Source organism: Scleropages formosus, chromosome 25 (genome assembly GCF_900964775.1).
Source record: "Scleropages formosus chromosome 25, fSclFor1.1, whole genome shotgun sequence".
NCBI classification, from domain to species: Eukaryota; Metazoa; Chordata; class Actinopteri; order Osteoglossiformes; family Osteoglossidae; genus Scleropages; species Scleropages formosus.
Genome location: NC_041830.1, coordinates 5720113 through 5733553, shown reverse-complemented (window position 1 = coordinate 5733553; position 13441 = coordinate 5720113). Strand labels below are relative to the sequence as shown.

The following is a 13441-nucleotide window of genomic DNA, read 5'->3' as shown; positions in this document are numbered from 1 at the left end:
TAACTGGGTTCTCTGTCTTTAGTTTTATGACTTGCATGAAAATCTGGCCATGTGACTTTTTTTAAAAATATATATACAGTGTGTGTGTGCGTATATACATATACACAGTGTATATACGCGCATACACAGTATATATATTTTAAGCCATTCTACTTGACTCAGTATACACATTATAAAAAATGAGCAATGCAGAATATAAAGCATCATCATCCTGCCATAGTCTACACTAAATTTGTTGCTGTTTTCACTGGTAATTTATTAAAGTGTAGTAGTGATGATGACATTTATGTAAGGGATTTTCCAAAGAAAATGTGTACGTTGAAAGAGATTTTTTTTCTTTTAATTCAGTAATGGAAATAGGAATGCACAATAAATGTGAGCAATGTGCAAAATGAAAGTGCAAAAGTTTCTTTAATTTACTTGAATGGTTTCGCTCCTGTGATAAGCTCTGCACTGGTATAATGCATTTAAAACTCGTGACAGGCACACAAAGAAGATCTAAATTATTTTTCACACAGTAGAGTAGAAAATAAATCTAAAACTCTTCTGTAATTTGTATTTTGTGCTATAAAACTGATACAAAAGTTCTCCTCGTCTGTCCAGCTTTAAGAGAAACTTTGCTAGCCTGGTTTGTGTTAACTGTACAGATGTATTGCATCCCCATCTAGTGGTGAAGGTTGCTGCAATACCTGATCTATACTCCTAATAACTCTAAATAAAAACACTCATGAGCTTTATAGTGGTTTTGTTTATTAGGTGAAACATAAATATATATAGTATCTGTATTTTCGATATTAATTTTGAGAGGAATAATGTAGCAAAACTAACATGAAACACTTTGCAGATCATATTAAAAAGTTCCACACCACTAGATTACACGACAACTGAGTCGTAGGAATGAGACAGTAGCATGAGATGTCAACATTGCTCTGATCTTTCTGTCAAACATCAGCAGCTAACACCAAAAATCTTTAAAAATTGTCCACCGACATTCAATAAAAATAAAAAATCTAATTCGTATTAATATAAATATTTTAAAAAGTTGTGTTTCAGTGCACATTGCACAATTAGGAATACTAAACTGCACTGCAACGCAAAGTAGTGATTTCTATAGCCTAATAAAGATGTACTCAGTGCTATGATCCCAACAACTTTACTGTATAGAGAAGCAAGCCTCCGAGTCCCAGTGCTAAAGCGACTGCCAGACCCCTCACCACTAGGAATTCCATCGAGTCCTCCAGCTTGGAGTGCAGCCTGAGAACCTGTCTAAGGGTGTCCTCACGGCTGCCTGAGTTCTCAATGACATGGTTAGCCAGCCCGCGCTTCTCGTTCAGGGGCATCTGAGCAGCAATGCGCTGCTCTGCCTGCTGCTGGGTCAAGCTGTCCCTCTGCATCAGGCGTGACAGCTGAGTGGTGGGGTCACTGAAATAACAGCAAAGGGACACAGGGAAGTGGTGAACTTGTATCAACACTCCAGACACTGAAAGTCAGGTGCGGGAATTACAGTGTTAACCAGCAGGCTATTTCAGCTGCGGTTATTCCAACCTTCATTCCTCCATAAACACAGAATAACACCTGCAGTATGACTTGGACATTTTAAGAAATGACAATAGGTCAACTTCCAGTTTTTTGACCGTTTCCCTGCTCACTATCAGATTTTAATTATTCTTTTTCAGTGGGAAATGTTTTGATCACAATTACCGAGATCAAGCGAAGTGAAAATTTGTTGCTTCACGGGACAGATGGTCATGTTCACAGATCTTTATTTGCACAGACGCAGTGCAGCAAGATTGCTGGCCGACACAATGAAGAGAGAGGCAGACCTACCAGTACACCACAACTGTGTGATTAAGGAAGCGTGTGAGGCGGCGTGTCTCAAACAGCAGCGGCACATCCAGGATGATGTAGTGGTATCCTAAGTAAAAGAGACAAGGGGTGGATCTTCACAGCAAGGACACTACAGCTGGTTCTGCAGTTATCAGAGAAAGCAATCGGAGAGTAGGAGAGGCACAACCGCACCTCTACCATCCTCACCTCGGAGGAAGTAGAGAAGAATGTGCTTGAGCATGGCCTTGTGGATCTCCGGGTGAGTGATGGAGTTGAGCAGGCGTCGCTTTTCTGCACTAGTGAAGATGATCTGGCCGAGCTTCTGCCGGTCGATCTCTCCATTCTCAAGAAGGACTTCCTGGCCAAAGTGTTGCACAATGCGGCAGTATGCTGAGCTGTTGGGTTCCACCACTGACAAGCATGGGATTAAAAAATGAGCACAGTATTACCGTTGGGTTCCGAACACTTCTCGAGGGGGTAGGTAGTTGTCAATGGACTCTCACCTTGTCTGGCAACGACATCGGCATCGATGACGGGACAGCCGAGCTCTCTCAGCATTGAGGATACCGTGCTTTTCCCTGAAGCTATCCCTCCTGTTAGTCCCACCAGAAACATCCTGTTTGCAAACACAGACAAGACACACACATGGTGAGCATGACTCTGTTGCCAATGCTAGGAGGAGGAGCTAAGAAACTTATTTTCTGATGGAGCCCAGCATTTCCATTATGGGAGTTTCAGGTTGGTCAGTGATCACACTCTGCTGCAATTTTTTTGGGATGGGGGAGATGTTTCTCTTAATTGTTCTTCCTCCTGCACTGCATAGTACCACATTTTTACACTGGCTCACCACAAAAAGGCACTGAACCGGACTCAACCCATGTTCAAACACCACTTTGGGTTGGGTGAAGTTACCCACTGTTATGAGAAGAACAGGATCTTTACACCTACTACCGCTGGCACTCTGTGTACAGAGAATAGGGAATTCAAAAGCCTTTCTGGTTCCTGATCATCTGAAGTGTGTTAAGTGTTCCCATTTTGTATTATATGAGGAAGAAGGAAACAAAAAAAGTACCTTTACTAAAACTGCATCAGTTCTTATTTTCAACTGAGAACAAAGGGGATACAATTTCAAAGAAAACTGCTGTGCAAATTATGCTTCAATTTATTCTCCAGTTATGCTGTAGTTATTCCCCAGTTCACGGAACAATTTTGGCAGCAAATCACCCGAGAAGTGTCATTCATACAAGATAAAATCCATTTTCATTTTGTTACTGGTACAGTGCAAATCGTTTCCAAACTTAGGGCAGCAGGTAGATGACTGGGTTAGGTTGTGTGTGGCCTTATAAACGTAACACTTGATCACAGTTCTTACCCTGAATTCATAAGAGCAAGGATACCATTCTGTACAAAATGTGCAAGTTCCTGTAAATCTGAATATTCATACGAATCATAGCCACCCCGCACAGGCACTTTTCTCTTTCCTGCTGTTTGGAAAGCGGCTCAGGTCTGTTCGCACCCGCATTGCTAGGTACAGGAACAGCTTTTACCGCACTGCTGTAAGAGTATACAACACTCACCAATGTGCCACCTTTTGTAACTAGAGTTGGACTTCTCCTTCCAAGCACATTGCTAGATTACACTGTCACTTCAAGCATTCTCATTCTCATCTTCTGAGTTCTCTGGCTGCCTACTGTCATTTATTGTTATTAGCATTCCTCATTGTCATTGTTATGTGCAGTATTATCTACTGATGTTGCTAAAAGTCTGTGAAGAAGTGTTCAAGAAGTATTTCATGATACTTGTACATGGTAACGAACGATATTTGAACACCAGCACAAGGGAAATGATGCTATCGGTCCGATAACCCCGTTACTTCCAGGCCGACCAGCCAGCACCCCTAGGTTCTCTTTCCTGACATTAGGAGACAGGGTCACCCTACCATTTTCCCCATAAGTGTCCCCAGTGGTTACACACATTTAACATTATTTCCCATAATGCAACTATTTACATTGAATCAGTAACGCGAGTCGTTACAATAATATTATATAGTATATACTGTATATATATTAATGTAACAGCTCTAGCTGGCTCTAAAATACAGTTTTACTAACAGTTTAGGTATGTTAGGTATGTTTGTGTGTCTACATAAAACACAGAGATTCCAATAACCTTTCACAAAAATTAAATGAAATATAAGTGATTTACATGTTTTTTGTAGTCAGAGAATACAGATCACATCCCCAGTACGCGGACAAGAGCTGTGATGTACTTTTGTAAAAAGAAATATATTAGTAATAATTAAATTAGTAATTAAAATTATTAATATTACATACGCAACAAAGAAGACTATTACTACTAATAAGAAAAAAAGTTAATAATGATAATCGTATAATTAATAAAACTTTGGACGTGCCCCGACAAGTCGTCATGTCTAAATAAACTAAAGATTTTCACTTCAGTTAATTAAATAAGTAAGTCGGCATGAAAGAGTGAGTCAGATGCTGTGTTAAGACTACAATATGATTTCGAGCTTAATTTCCACACTTTATCGTGTTATAACGCAATCTATCCATTTGCGCCACTTCTAAAAAAACAAGATAATATTAATTTTGTCAGCGGCTGTTACAGAACACTTCCGCGGTCGCTACCACTTACATTCAAGTCGTTCACTTCTTTCCCATAAACAAGTTGCCTTTGGTTTAACCGGAAACTGAAGACAAAGTTACTGCGGATGTAGGAAAGACGTCAGAGGTTAAGATGGATCCAAAATGGTAGCCCTGAGGCTTCACGAGAGCGTGCAGTGGCACTAATAAGTGCGTGCTGTACTGTGATCGCGACTGCTGAACGCTCCTATACAATAGCCCAGTCACAGGTCTCTACAGATCCAAAATGGCCGCCCGGATGCTTCGAGAGCCTTCAGTAACACAAACTGCATGACTGAGCGTCTGCCAAATGAATAAATATTATTGTTAAGTGCTTAAACTATGAATAAACTCTGAGTAAATCTGGTCCAGGGTTTACCTTTACGATTTCAACTTTCTCTTCATAAATATACGGTCATCCCCGAGATACGCCATGAGAATTCGGTTTAACGAAAAGTTTCATTTTGTCGCTACTTCGTTGTAGCAGGTTTTTCTTCAGGGTTGGATTTCGCGCGGCTGTGGCCAGCTGAGCATTGCAAGACATTTACATTTACTTATTTAGCAGTCATTAGAACCAACACTAACTAGTATTTTGCTGACTGCTTTATCCCAAGTGACACAAAAATGCTAGACACACCGAATTACCCACTCAATTACCTACAGTCGTTCATCCATTATACAGCAGCAGAGCAGTGGAACACAAAGACACACACATACACAGCATGTAATTTAGGGTCAGTCTGCCTGATCTACATCTTCGGACTGCGGGAAGAAATTCAGTCAAACATAAGGAGAAGGAGAGGAGAATTTATTTGTGGGGAGAATTATATGCACATTTATTCTATGTATATTGGTGTTTTTACAATGTCTTTTTATACGTAATTGCAATGTGTTTTATGAACATGCTTAGTATTCTGGCAAGTAGAAGTTTATTTGCAGCATAACCCATAAGGTTTATGTGGTGACAGGATTGGTTGCATGCAATATAGTCACCAATCCACTTGAAACACAAAATCCCAGACAATCAATTCCCCATAACAGAGCCAGTCTCTCCAAGACCACCTTTTTGGCAGAACTGCAGTTACTGTAGTAATTTAATGTACAACCAACATCTTATTTATGACTCTGCTCCTTTGTTCAGACCTCTGCGTCACTATTAGAGAATGTTTGTAAGTCGTTTTGGGGAAAAAAAAGCATCAGTTGAATACATGTAGAGAAGAGCGCTCTATGAAAGTGAATTGAAAATTATAATTTGATACAGAATTTATGATGAGTCTCTGGCCGACCATGTCCCATTTGACTTACAAACTTTGAGGAAAAGCCTCTGAGGTTTGTCAGTAAGGGACCAATTACACTCATCATGTGCTGGCATATGAAAAAAAATTCTACTCCATGGAAAATTTTGGCTTTTCTAAGAAATTTGGACATGCAGACATTTGATCTTTATTTAAACAGTTTCTGTAGATAAAAAGATGATATACTTTTCATCTACAGAAACTTTAAATGAAACAATGAAAAATTGATTTTCAATTATTTATTCAACAAAAAAAAAAAAAAAATTAACTGATATAATATGCCCAAGTGGAAAAATTTCTTTAACTGTGAAATGTTTGAGGGTTTTCTTACATGTACAGCCCATTTCAAATCCCCCCACAACATTTCAATGGGATTCAAATCAGAATCAGATTTATTTGGCCAAGTATGTGTGCACACATACTTGGCCAAATAAATCAAAAATACAGGCTTTGACTTACGCTATTCCATAACCCTCCATTTCTTCTTTTTGAGGTATTCCTTAGGAGATTTACTGGTATGCTTCGAATCACTATCCTAGTGAAAGGTCCATTTCTAGTTCAACTTCAGGTTTTGGACAGATGACTTCATATTGTCTTACAGCACTTTCTGATATGATGCAGAATTCATAGCTGAATATATGACTGCAAGTCAACCAGGCCCTGAGGCAGCTAAGCAACCCCAAGCCATAACATTTCTACCACCATGCCTTACAGTTGGTATGAGGTTCTTCTTCTCAAATGCTGTCTTTTGGTTGGCGCCAAACATGTCTTCTGGTACTGTAGCCAAACAACTATCTCTGATTCATCAGTCTAGAGTACATTGTTCCAGAAGTCCTGGTTTTTGCCTAGGTGTCCATTAGCAAACTTTAGTCTTGTCTTGATGTTGTTTTTGCACAGTAAAAGCTTCCTCCTAGCATGCCTCCCAAGCAGATTAAAGTTGTGCAATCTTTTTCTGATGCTAGATGGATGCACGTTAACAACAACAGTTGCAAGAGTTACCTGCAGATCCTGGGATGAAATCTGAGCATTCTCAGAGACTGCTTTAAGCATCTTACAGGCTGCTCTCAGGCTGAAGTGGCTGGGCCGGCCTGTCCTACACAAATTGGCAGTTGTTTCAAATCTTTTCTACTTGTACATGATTTACTGTACAGTACAATAATTGATGTCAAATAATTTAGAGCTCTTTTAAAATCCATTCCCAGACTCACTGGCATCCAAAATCTTCTTTCTGAAGGCCTTAGAGAGCTCCTCTGATCAAAGCATGGTGACACCACACAATTCAGTAACAAAGAGCAAACCACACCCTAAACGTCTGAGGTTTAAATAGCACGGATTCCTCTGGGATACTCTCTAACAATATTCTAATCATTGGCACTTCATCTGGCTCACCTGATTCTAATTTCGTGCATTGGAAGTTGTGATAAATTTAGGGGTGTACTTACTTTTTCCATGTAAGAAATCTGTGCTTCTGTTTAAATTATAAAAAGGACTACATAATGCGAGTTTGAGGTGTCATTTGTTCAGGTATTTCACTTTTATATATAGGCAGTTATTAAATGAAGATGAAATGTCAACATGTCCAAATTTGTTGAAAAAGGCAAAATTTTCCATGGGGTGTACTTACTTTTTCCACATGACTATATAGCTTACTATAAAACAAGACTAGGGCTCGTCTTCAAATGCATATTAAAGTTAATAAAAAAGTAAGTCACTGATTAACTACACATTAGCATTCACCAATGCTACAAATTCTGACCTTAGCAACACAGGAATTATAACTAATTATTATCAATGAATGCTGCAGTGTGAATTGTTTTCACAAAAGAATTAATTCAAACAAATATTCATTGTATTACAGTATGAATGAAATAAAATTAAACTCAATTTTAAAAAATAGTTCAGATAAAAAGCATCAGTGAACAACAAAAAATCAAAACATGACCTACATTTTCTTAATCCTGGTCAGTCCCCATTCAGCTGGAGGTCAGAGGTCAGATATATTAGTTACACTGGACTGATGGCAGGATTTCTCCTGACATTTTGCCCTTTTGCCCCTGTGTACAAACTCTTCACCATCCTCGTCCTTTTCACGCTCGAGTCTGCCTCTTTTAACAAAATGCTCTATTCTAGACTCCAAGCTTTCACAGCAAGGACGCTCAAGCAAGGGACGGTAGTTGCGCTGTTTAGTTCCCTCAAGGAGCCAACAGGGGTGAGATGACGACTTCTCCTCTGTAACAAAAAAAACACAAACAAGAACACTGAAATTAGTAAAGATTTTGCTTTTTTTCAGTTTTTCTTTTTTTTTTTAAAGCATTGCTTTTAAGTCTAAAATACTTCCACTAATGTAATAACTGTTCACCACATATTTCATGAAATTTGTAACAGTGATCAAAAGGGAAAAGGTATGAAAATTTTTGAAAGGCAGGTCATGCAATATCATGAATTTTTTCCTAAATCACTTAAATCTTTGGTATTACTAAAGCCATGCTTCAATAACTTTCTTAGACACCTGAGCTCTGGAGGCCCTGGATCATTCCCTGCAGAATTTGGCTCTTCACCGCTGAGAGGGTCCAGTGCTGCTGCAGCGTGGCCAAAACACGATCCACCTCTTCAGCTTCTCTTTGCCAGCTCAGCCCCTCAAAGTGGCAATCATACAACACCAGGGGGTAGTCCATAGCCATGCTGGCAAAGTATATGGAACAATAATTCCTTTACAGAAGTGCACAGATCAATGGGCCCTTCCCTCCCCTCCCGCCCACTGCACCGTAGTAAAATCTAACAGTTTAAATTTTACATGTAGTCACTTGGCAGACACTTTTCTAAAAATCAGTGCACACCTAAGAGTAAACAAAAGTGCATTACACCAAAAGATGAAGAGCGAGGTACAGACACACAGTTCAAACTAAAGTCAATACCAATACCAGCTCAATACCACCACTTTTGCCAGCAGACATTGCACAAATAGCTGCATTATAGGATTTTAGGGCATACATTTTAACAGAAAATGTACTGAAATTTTGTGAAACAGACAGAAGATCAGGAGAGAAATGAGTCCAAAAGAGTTGAGTTTTGAGAGTCCTGAATGTTGAGAAGGATTCAGGTCTGAGTGAGAAAAGGAGCCCATTTCACCATACTGTAGCCAGAGCCGAGAACATGAAGAGTATAAATTTCTATCAATATTTTTATCCATATATTGTTACAAAAATATATATGATGGGCCTTAACTGAAGTATTCTGCAGATACATTTAAGTAACGAACTGCTGCCCCCCCCAACATCAGCAATGAAGTCTTCAAAACAAACGTGACCAGAATTTGCTGACAACCACAATAGCACAGAGACCAAGTTGTACAGTTTTGCTGAAAGATAAAAATATCTCTGAGAATCCATGCTTACTATACCTATACTGGGGTTTCCTTGGGTTCTTCTCAACATCCAGTAACTGATCAATGACGTCTGGTTTCTCCAGTTTCTGTCCAATCATGAACAGGACAGCCATCATGCAGCGCACCTGGAGGAAAGTTAAACACTCTTGTACTCCACGACAAAGTCTTTTGATCTTGGATTTGCTCATTTGGGAATCAGCAATGAATTCCTGACCTGGTGGTACAGAAAGGCCAGACCCTTGACCTCGAAGAAGAAGAGGTCATATGAGTCACTGGAGGCTGTCTTTTGGAGCTGAGCTGCCTGAATAGAAGCTGACAAGATAGTCCTTTGGAACTGAAGAACCCCGTTGCCAACATCCATTTTGCAAAGGTTCCGAAAATCATGGGTACCTTCGTAGCTGCAGACAAATGCTAAATATTAGATGATACCACCCCTATCTGCCCTTGTTTTCGGTTTCACGGTCATTTTCACATCAAAATGACATAAATCCTCATCTATTCACCACTGAGACATGGCTTAAAAACAAACGAAACATGCATCTTTAACGAAAAATAATATCCAGTTACCGTTTTGCAGCTTCAGTCATGAGTTCCACATCCAAATCCCCACGAGGAAAATAATACCGGTAAGTTCTGGACTGACAGTCAAAGCGCGCGCTGAAGCCAGTCTCTACAGCAGCCCAGTCTAATACTCTAATGTCTGGGGGCAGAACTCTGTTCAGTATCTTGGTGTAGGGAAGCTCTGCAGTGTTTGGCTTCTGCTTGTCATCAATATTAGGCGGGAGGATCACCCCCAAACCGCCACAGAACTGCGTGGAGCGCAAGTCAATGGTAATAACCTAGAAAAACAAATTGTCATGTCATGATTGCAAGACACAGAAACTTGCTGCTTTGGAGATGTGCATTTTTTTGTGCTACCTGAATAAACTATGTTTTATGAAGAGCAAACTTTAATCTTTTCAAAATGAAGGAAAAAAAAAAACATTTACAAATACACATGCCTCTGCATTTTTTGCAAATGTTTCTATTCAGTGGTACTGAAAAATTTCAAGCATCCAAGATCCTCATTAAATTTTCTAGTGTTGCATCTCCATACACAATAATGAAGCAGTAAACAGACGTCATGGCGAACGGAAAAGCCAGTTTCTTAAAAATTATTAATAATAATTAAATAGTTGATTCACGTACAAAAAGTATCCGACACATTTCTAGATTAGGATATTTTTTCAGGAGCAGTTCAGGGTGAGCATCTTGATTAAGGGCAGCATGAGTAAGTGGGGTTTAAACTGGAAATCTTGAGATTGTAAATTCCTGTCCTTTACCACTAACTTTCCTAAAACTTGACCAATTTCAGTCACAACTCTTCAAAGACAAAGTCACAGCTACAGAGCTATTCTAAAAACTTATTATATATTACATATGTATTATGGGGACAACTGGGGTTGTAGTGGTTAAAGCTGCTGCCTTTGGATCCAAAGGTCACAGGTTCGTTTCCCACCTCCAGCACCCTTGAACAAGGTCGTCGTCCGTACCGCTCACCGCATAGGGGCACGGGGAATCGGAGCCTAACCCGGCACACACCCAGGACGGGACGCCAGTCCATCGCAAGGCACCCCAAGCGGGACTCGAACCCCAGACCCACCAAAAAGCAGGACCTGGACCAACCCACTGCGCCACCGCACCCCCCTTGAACAAGGTACTTACCCTAAATTGCTCCAGCAAAATTACCCAGCTGTATAAATGGGTAAATAATTGTAACCGTAAGCCACTTTGTAAGTCACTTCAGAGAAAAGCATCAGCTAAATGAATAAATGTATTTGTTGGTGTTTGTTTTGGGTTCTCATTGAAAGGCAGGAAGAATCAGATAAAGACCTGCGAGAAGGCGCTGACTCCCTTGTCAGTGCGACCACATCGATGATAATTGGAGGTCTGGCGGTCCTGAATCAGCCTGGTCTTAAGTAAGGCCTCAAAGAGTCTGGCCTCCACTGTGTTGTCCGTGTTTTCCTGTACAGCAAAGCCTTGGTAGTCCCAACCCAGATAGGCCAGACGCAGGGCAACATGACGCCGGGGGTGGGCTGAAAAATCGAATGCCCGGGTCTGACCCCCTTTCTTCCCCTTCTTCTTGCCCTCATCTGCTTGGATGTTCTTTCCTCCAGGTTCAGATTCAGGTTCCATTTCTTTCTCATCCACCCATTCCTTCTCCTTCAGCAGAGCCTTCAGCCTTTTCACTTCCTCCTCCAACCCCCTCAGTTGCTCTTGTAAAGACTCGGACATACCAGGGCTGTGGATGAAAGAAGATCTGGGGGCTCGATTTGGTCTCAGGAGAATGTTAAAACATCATGTGAAAAGATAAGTCTTCCAGACAATCAATACAATACCGTTAGCGAATCGTATTAATCAAAAATATCATAATTAAGACAACGACACATTTACCTTTATGTAAACTTTCTTATTTTGCCTGTAGTTCAACAAATTAGTTTTTTAAACACATTACGTGCAGATGTTATACACAGCTTCCCTCTACACGTGGATCAAACTATTTCCGGAAATATGGCGAGTTCCGGTGCCTCTAGGGGTTGTGGGATTTGTAGTTATGGAGGGTTTACTTTTCTTCTGACGAACATCACATTTTGGCCTCGAGATGTCAGTAAATCCCACTGTACGATTTATTTGGCTCGTATAGGTACTTATTACCACAATGCAAGCATGCATCGATGTATTTATACTATGTAATAAAATGAAACATTTAATTTTTCTTCAAATATAAAAATATTGGCTTACAGCACTAACAATTCTTTTTTCAGAACTCATAAAATATCAGTCACTGTTTGATTTGTTGGGCTAATTTCAGGTTCTATGTTGATACAGATGTCTACAGATTGTTTTTTGTTATTTTAAAGTGTAAATCACTTTGGGTGAATAATGTGTGGGTTGATACTACATAGTGTCCTCCAAGTCGCTTTGCAGAAAAGTGTTGGCTAAATGAAGTAATGTAAAGATAGGTTGACTAGTCTAGTATCTGTTTAAAATTTACAGTACTTGATGTTAAGGGGGATAAACAATGTGGGAAAAGATTTTCACATACCACAAATAATCTCAAAGAATGCAGGAATGTAAAGGTATGCAAAATCATTGTTGCATTAGAAATATCCTCAAAAAGGGCCTGGGGTAGGGATGAGGGCAGCAGATGGCACAAGGTGATAGCTTGCAATCTGAAGATCCTGGTCCCCCTCCTGCTGTGATATCTGTTATTCAGGGTATAACAGCGTATAATATTGTAGTACCCCGAAATTGACACAGTATGAATACTCTATAAAATCGTAAATGATTGTACATGCAAGACAGCATCAAACATATGATCTTCTGTTGTTAATTTGTAGGCAGCAACATCTGGATATAATTTATTTTTAACTATCTTACACCAGTTAACACATGTCTACACTCTGCAAACCTCAGTCCCACCCAATTGCCTATACATATTTTTCAAAAAAAAAAAAGAGAAAAAGAAAAAAAAAAAAAAGTCTGTTACAAACTGCATAGCTGAATCTATCAGGTCAGGTGTGATTGAGAAAAAAAAAATGAATTTAATTTATTCACATTAACAACATATGTCTAATCAAAATAGATTTTCACAAAACAGGGTCCTTCTGAACTAATATAATTCATCAAAGGATATTTTACATAATCTTTGCTAAACACAGCAAATTGCTCTTAGGCGTTATTACGACGTGTCGTGTTACGCAGTTTACGCGCAAAGCTACGCAGTTTACGCGCAAAATTCCTCATGCATTTATTGCGGCGCTGAGTGAGGAGAGTCTCGTATGCAGGTGGCTCTTGTTCCTTCAGTACAAACACAAACTAAATACTAATACAAAACCACCTTTGTCATCTCCCTTGGAGAAGCGTACATCATGGTTCCCCCCCCCCAGCAGAAAGCTATAACTCCTTTATGTAGCATACGTTGAATATTTTAAGAACATAAACCGTGTGCGAGCAATAATAAAACTGAAAGGGTCCCTCAACAGGAAACTAGAAGTCACCAAACCTGTGATCAATTAATCCTTTTAAAAATATCTCTTTATTAAATTATTGATTCATCTTTAACTTAGCAAAGAAAAACTAGAAAAAAAAACCTCTAAATAAGATCGTCGAACTAAATCGTCACACACATTAACTTAAGGAGACAGATACTACTAGTAATACGCTTTAAGATGGAACCATTTTACAGAAATTGAATTCGGAAATCGCGTTCGTCTGACAGAAGATTAAACCACAAGCCACTTAAATCCATT

The 13441-nt window shown here is 39.6% G+C and overlaps 2 protein-coding genes across 2 annotated transcripts; both read right to left on the bottom strand.

Annotated features, from left to right (window-relative positions):
• Positions 1-551: 551 nt before the first annotated feature.
• dcakd (dephospho-CoA kinase domain containing) lies at positions 552-4555 on the bottom strand. The gene is made up of 5 exons (XM_018741951.2): positions 4483-4555; positions 2331-2443; positions 2035-2238; positions 1828-1915; positions 552-1422 (listed from the first exon to the last, which is right to left on the bottom strand). Coding segments are annotated over exons 1-5 (693 nt in total). The 5' UTR covers positions 4485-4555; the 3' UTR covers positions 552-1136.
• A 3093-nt stretch (positions 4556-7648) lies between these two features.
• Positions 7649-11687, bottom strand: pus3 (pseudouridylate synthase 3). Its single transcript, XM_018741912.2, has 7 exons — positions 11583-11687; positions 11022-11430; positions 9717-9988; positions 9364-9547; positions 9165-9274; positions 8274-8446; positions 7649-7993 (listed from the first exon to the last, which is right to left on the bottom strand). The coding sequence occupies exons 2-7, from the start codon at positions 11421-11423 to the stop codon at positions 7749-7751; spliced, it is 1386 nt and encodes a 461-aa protein (XP_018597428.1). The 5' UTR covers positions 11424-11430; positions 11583-11687; the 3' UTR covers positions 7649-7748.
• Positions 11688-13441: the final 1754 nt, after the last annotated feature.

Excerpts from the sequence above, each read along its gene's own strand:
- dcakd (XM_018741951.2), bottom strand. Across the intron at positions 2,239-2,330 it reads CGATGTCGTTGCCAGACAAG|TGGTGGAACCCAACAGCTCA; the intron begins GTGAGAGTCCAT and ends CATGCTTGTCAG. Across the intron at positions 1,916-2,034 it reads TCTTCTCTACTTCCTCCGAG|GATACCACTACATCATCCTG; the intron begins GTGAGGATGGTA and ends TCTTTTACTTAG.
- pus3 (XM_018741912.2), bottom strand. The coding sequence starts at position 11,423 with ATGTCCGAGTCTTTACAAGAGCAACTGAGGGGGTTGGAGGAGGAAGTG. Across the intron at positions 9,548-9,716 it reads ATGACTGAAGCTGCAAAACG|CTACGAAGGTACCCATGATT; the intron begins GTAACTGGATAT and ends ATTTGTCTGCAG. Across the intron at positions 9,275-9,363 it reads TGGCCTTTCTGTACCACCAG|GTGCGCTGCATGATGGCTGT; the intron begins GTCAGGAATTCA and ends ACTTTCCTCCAG.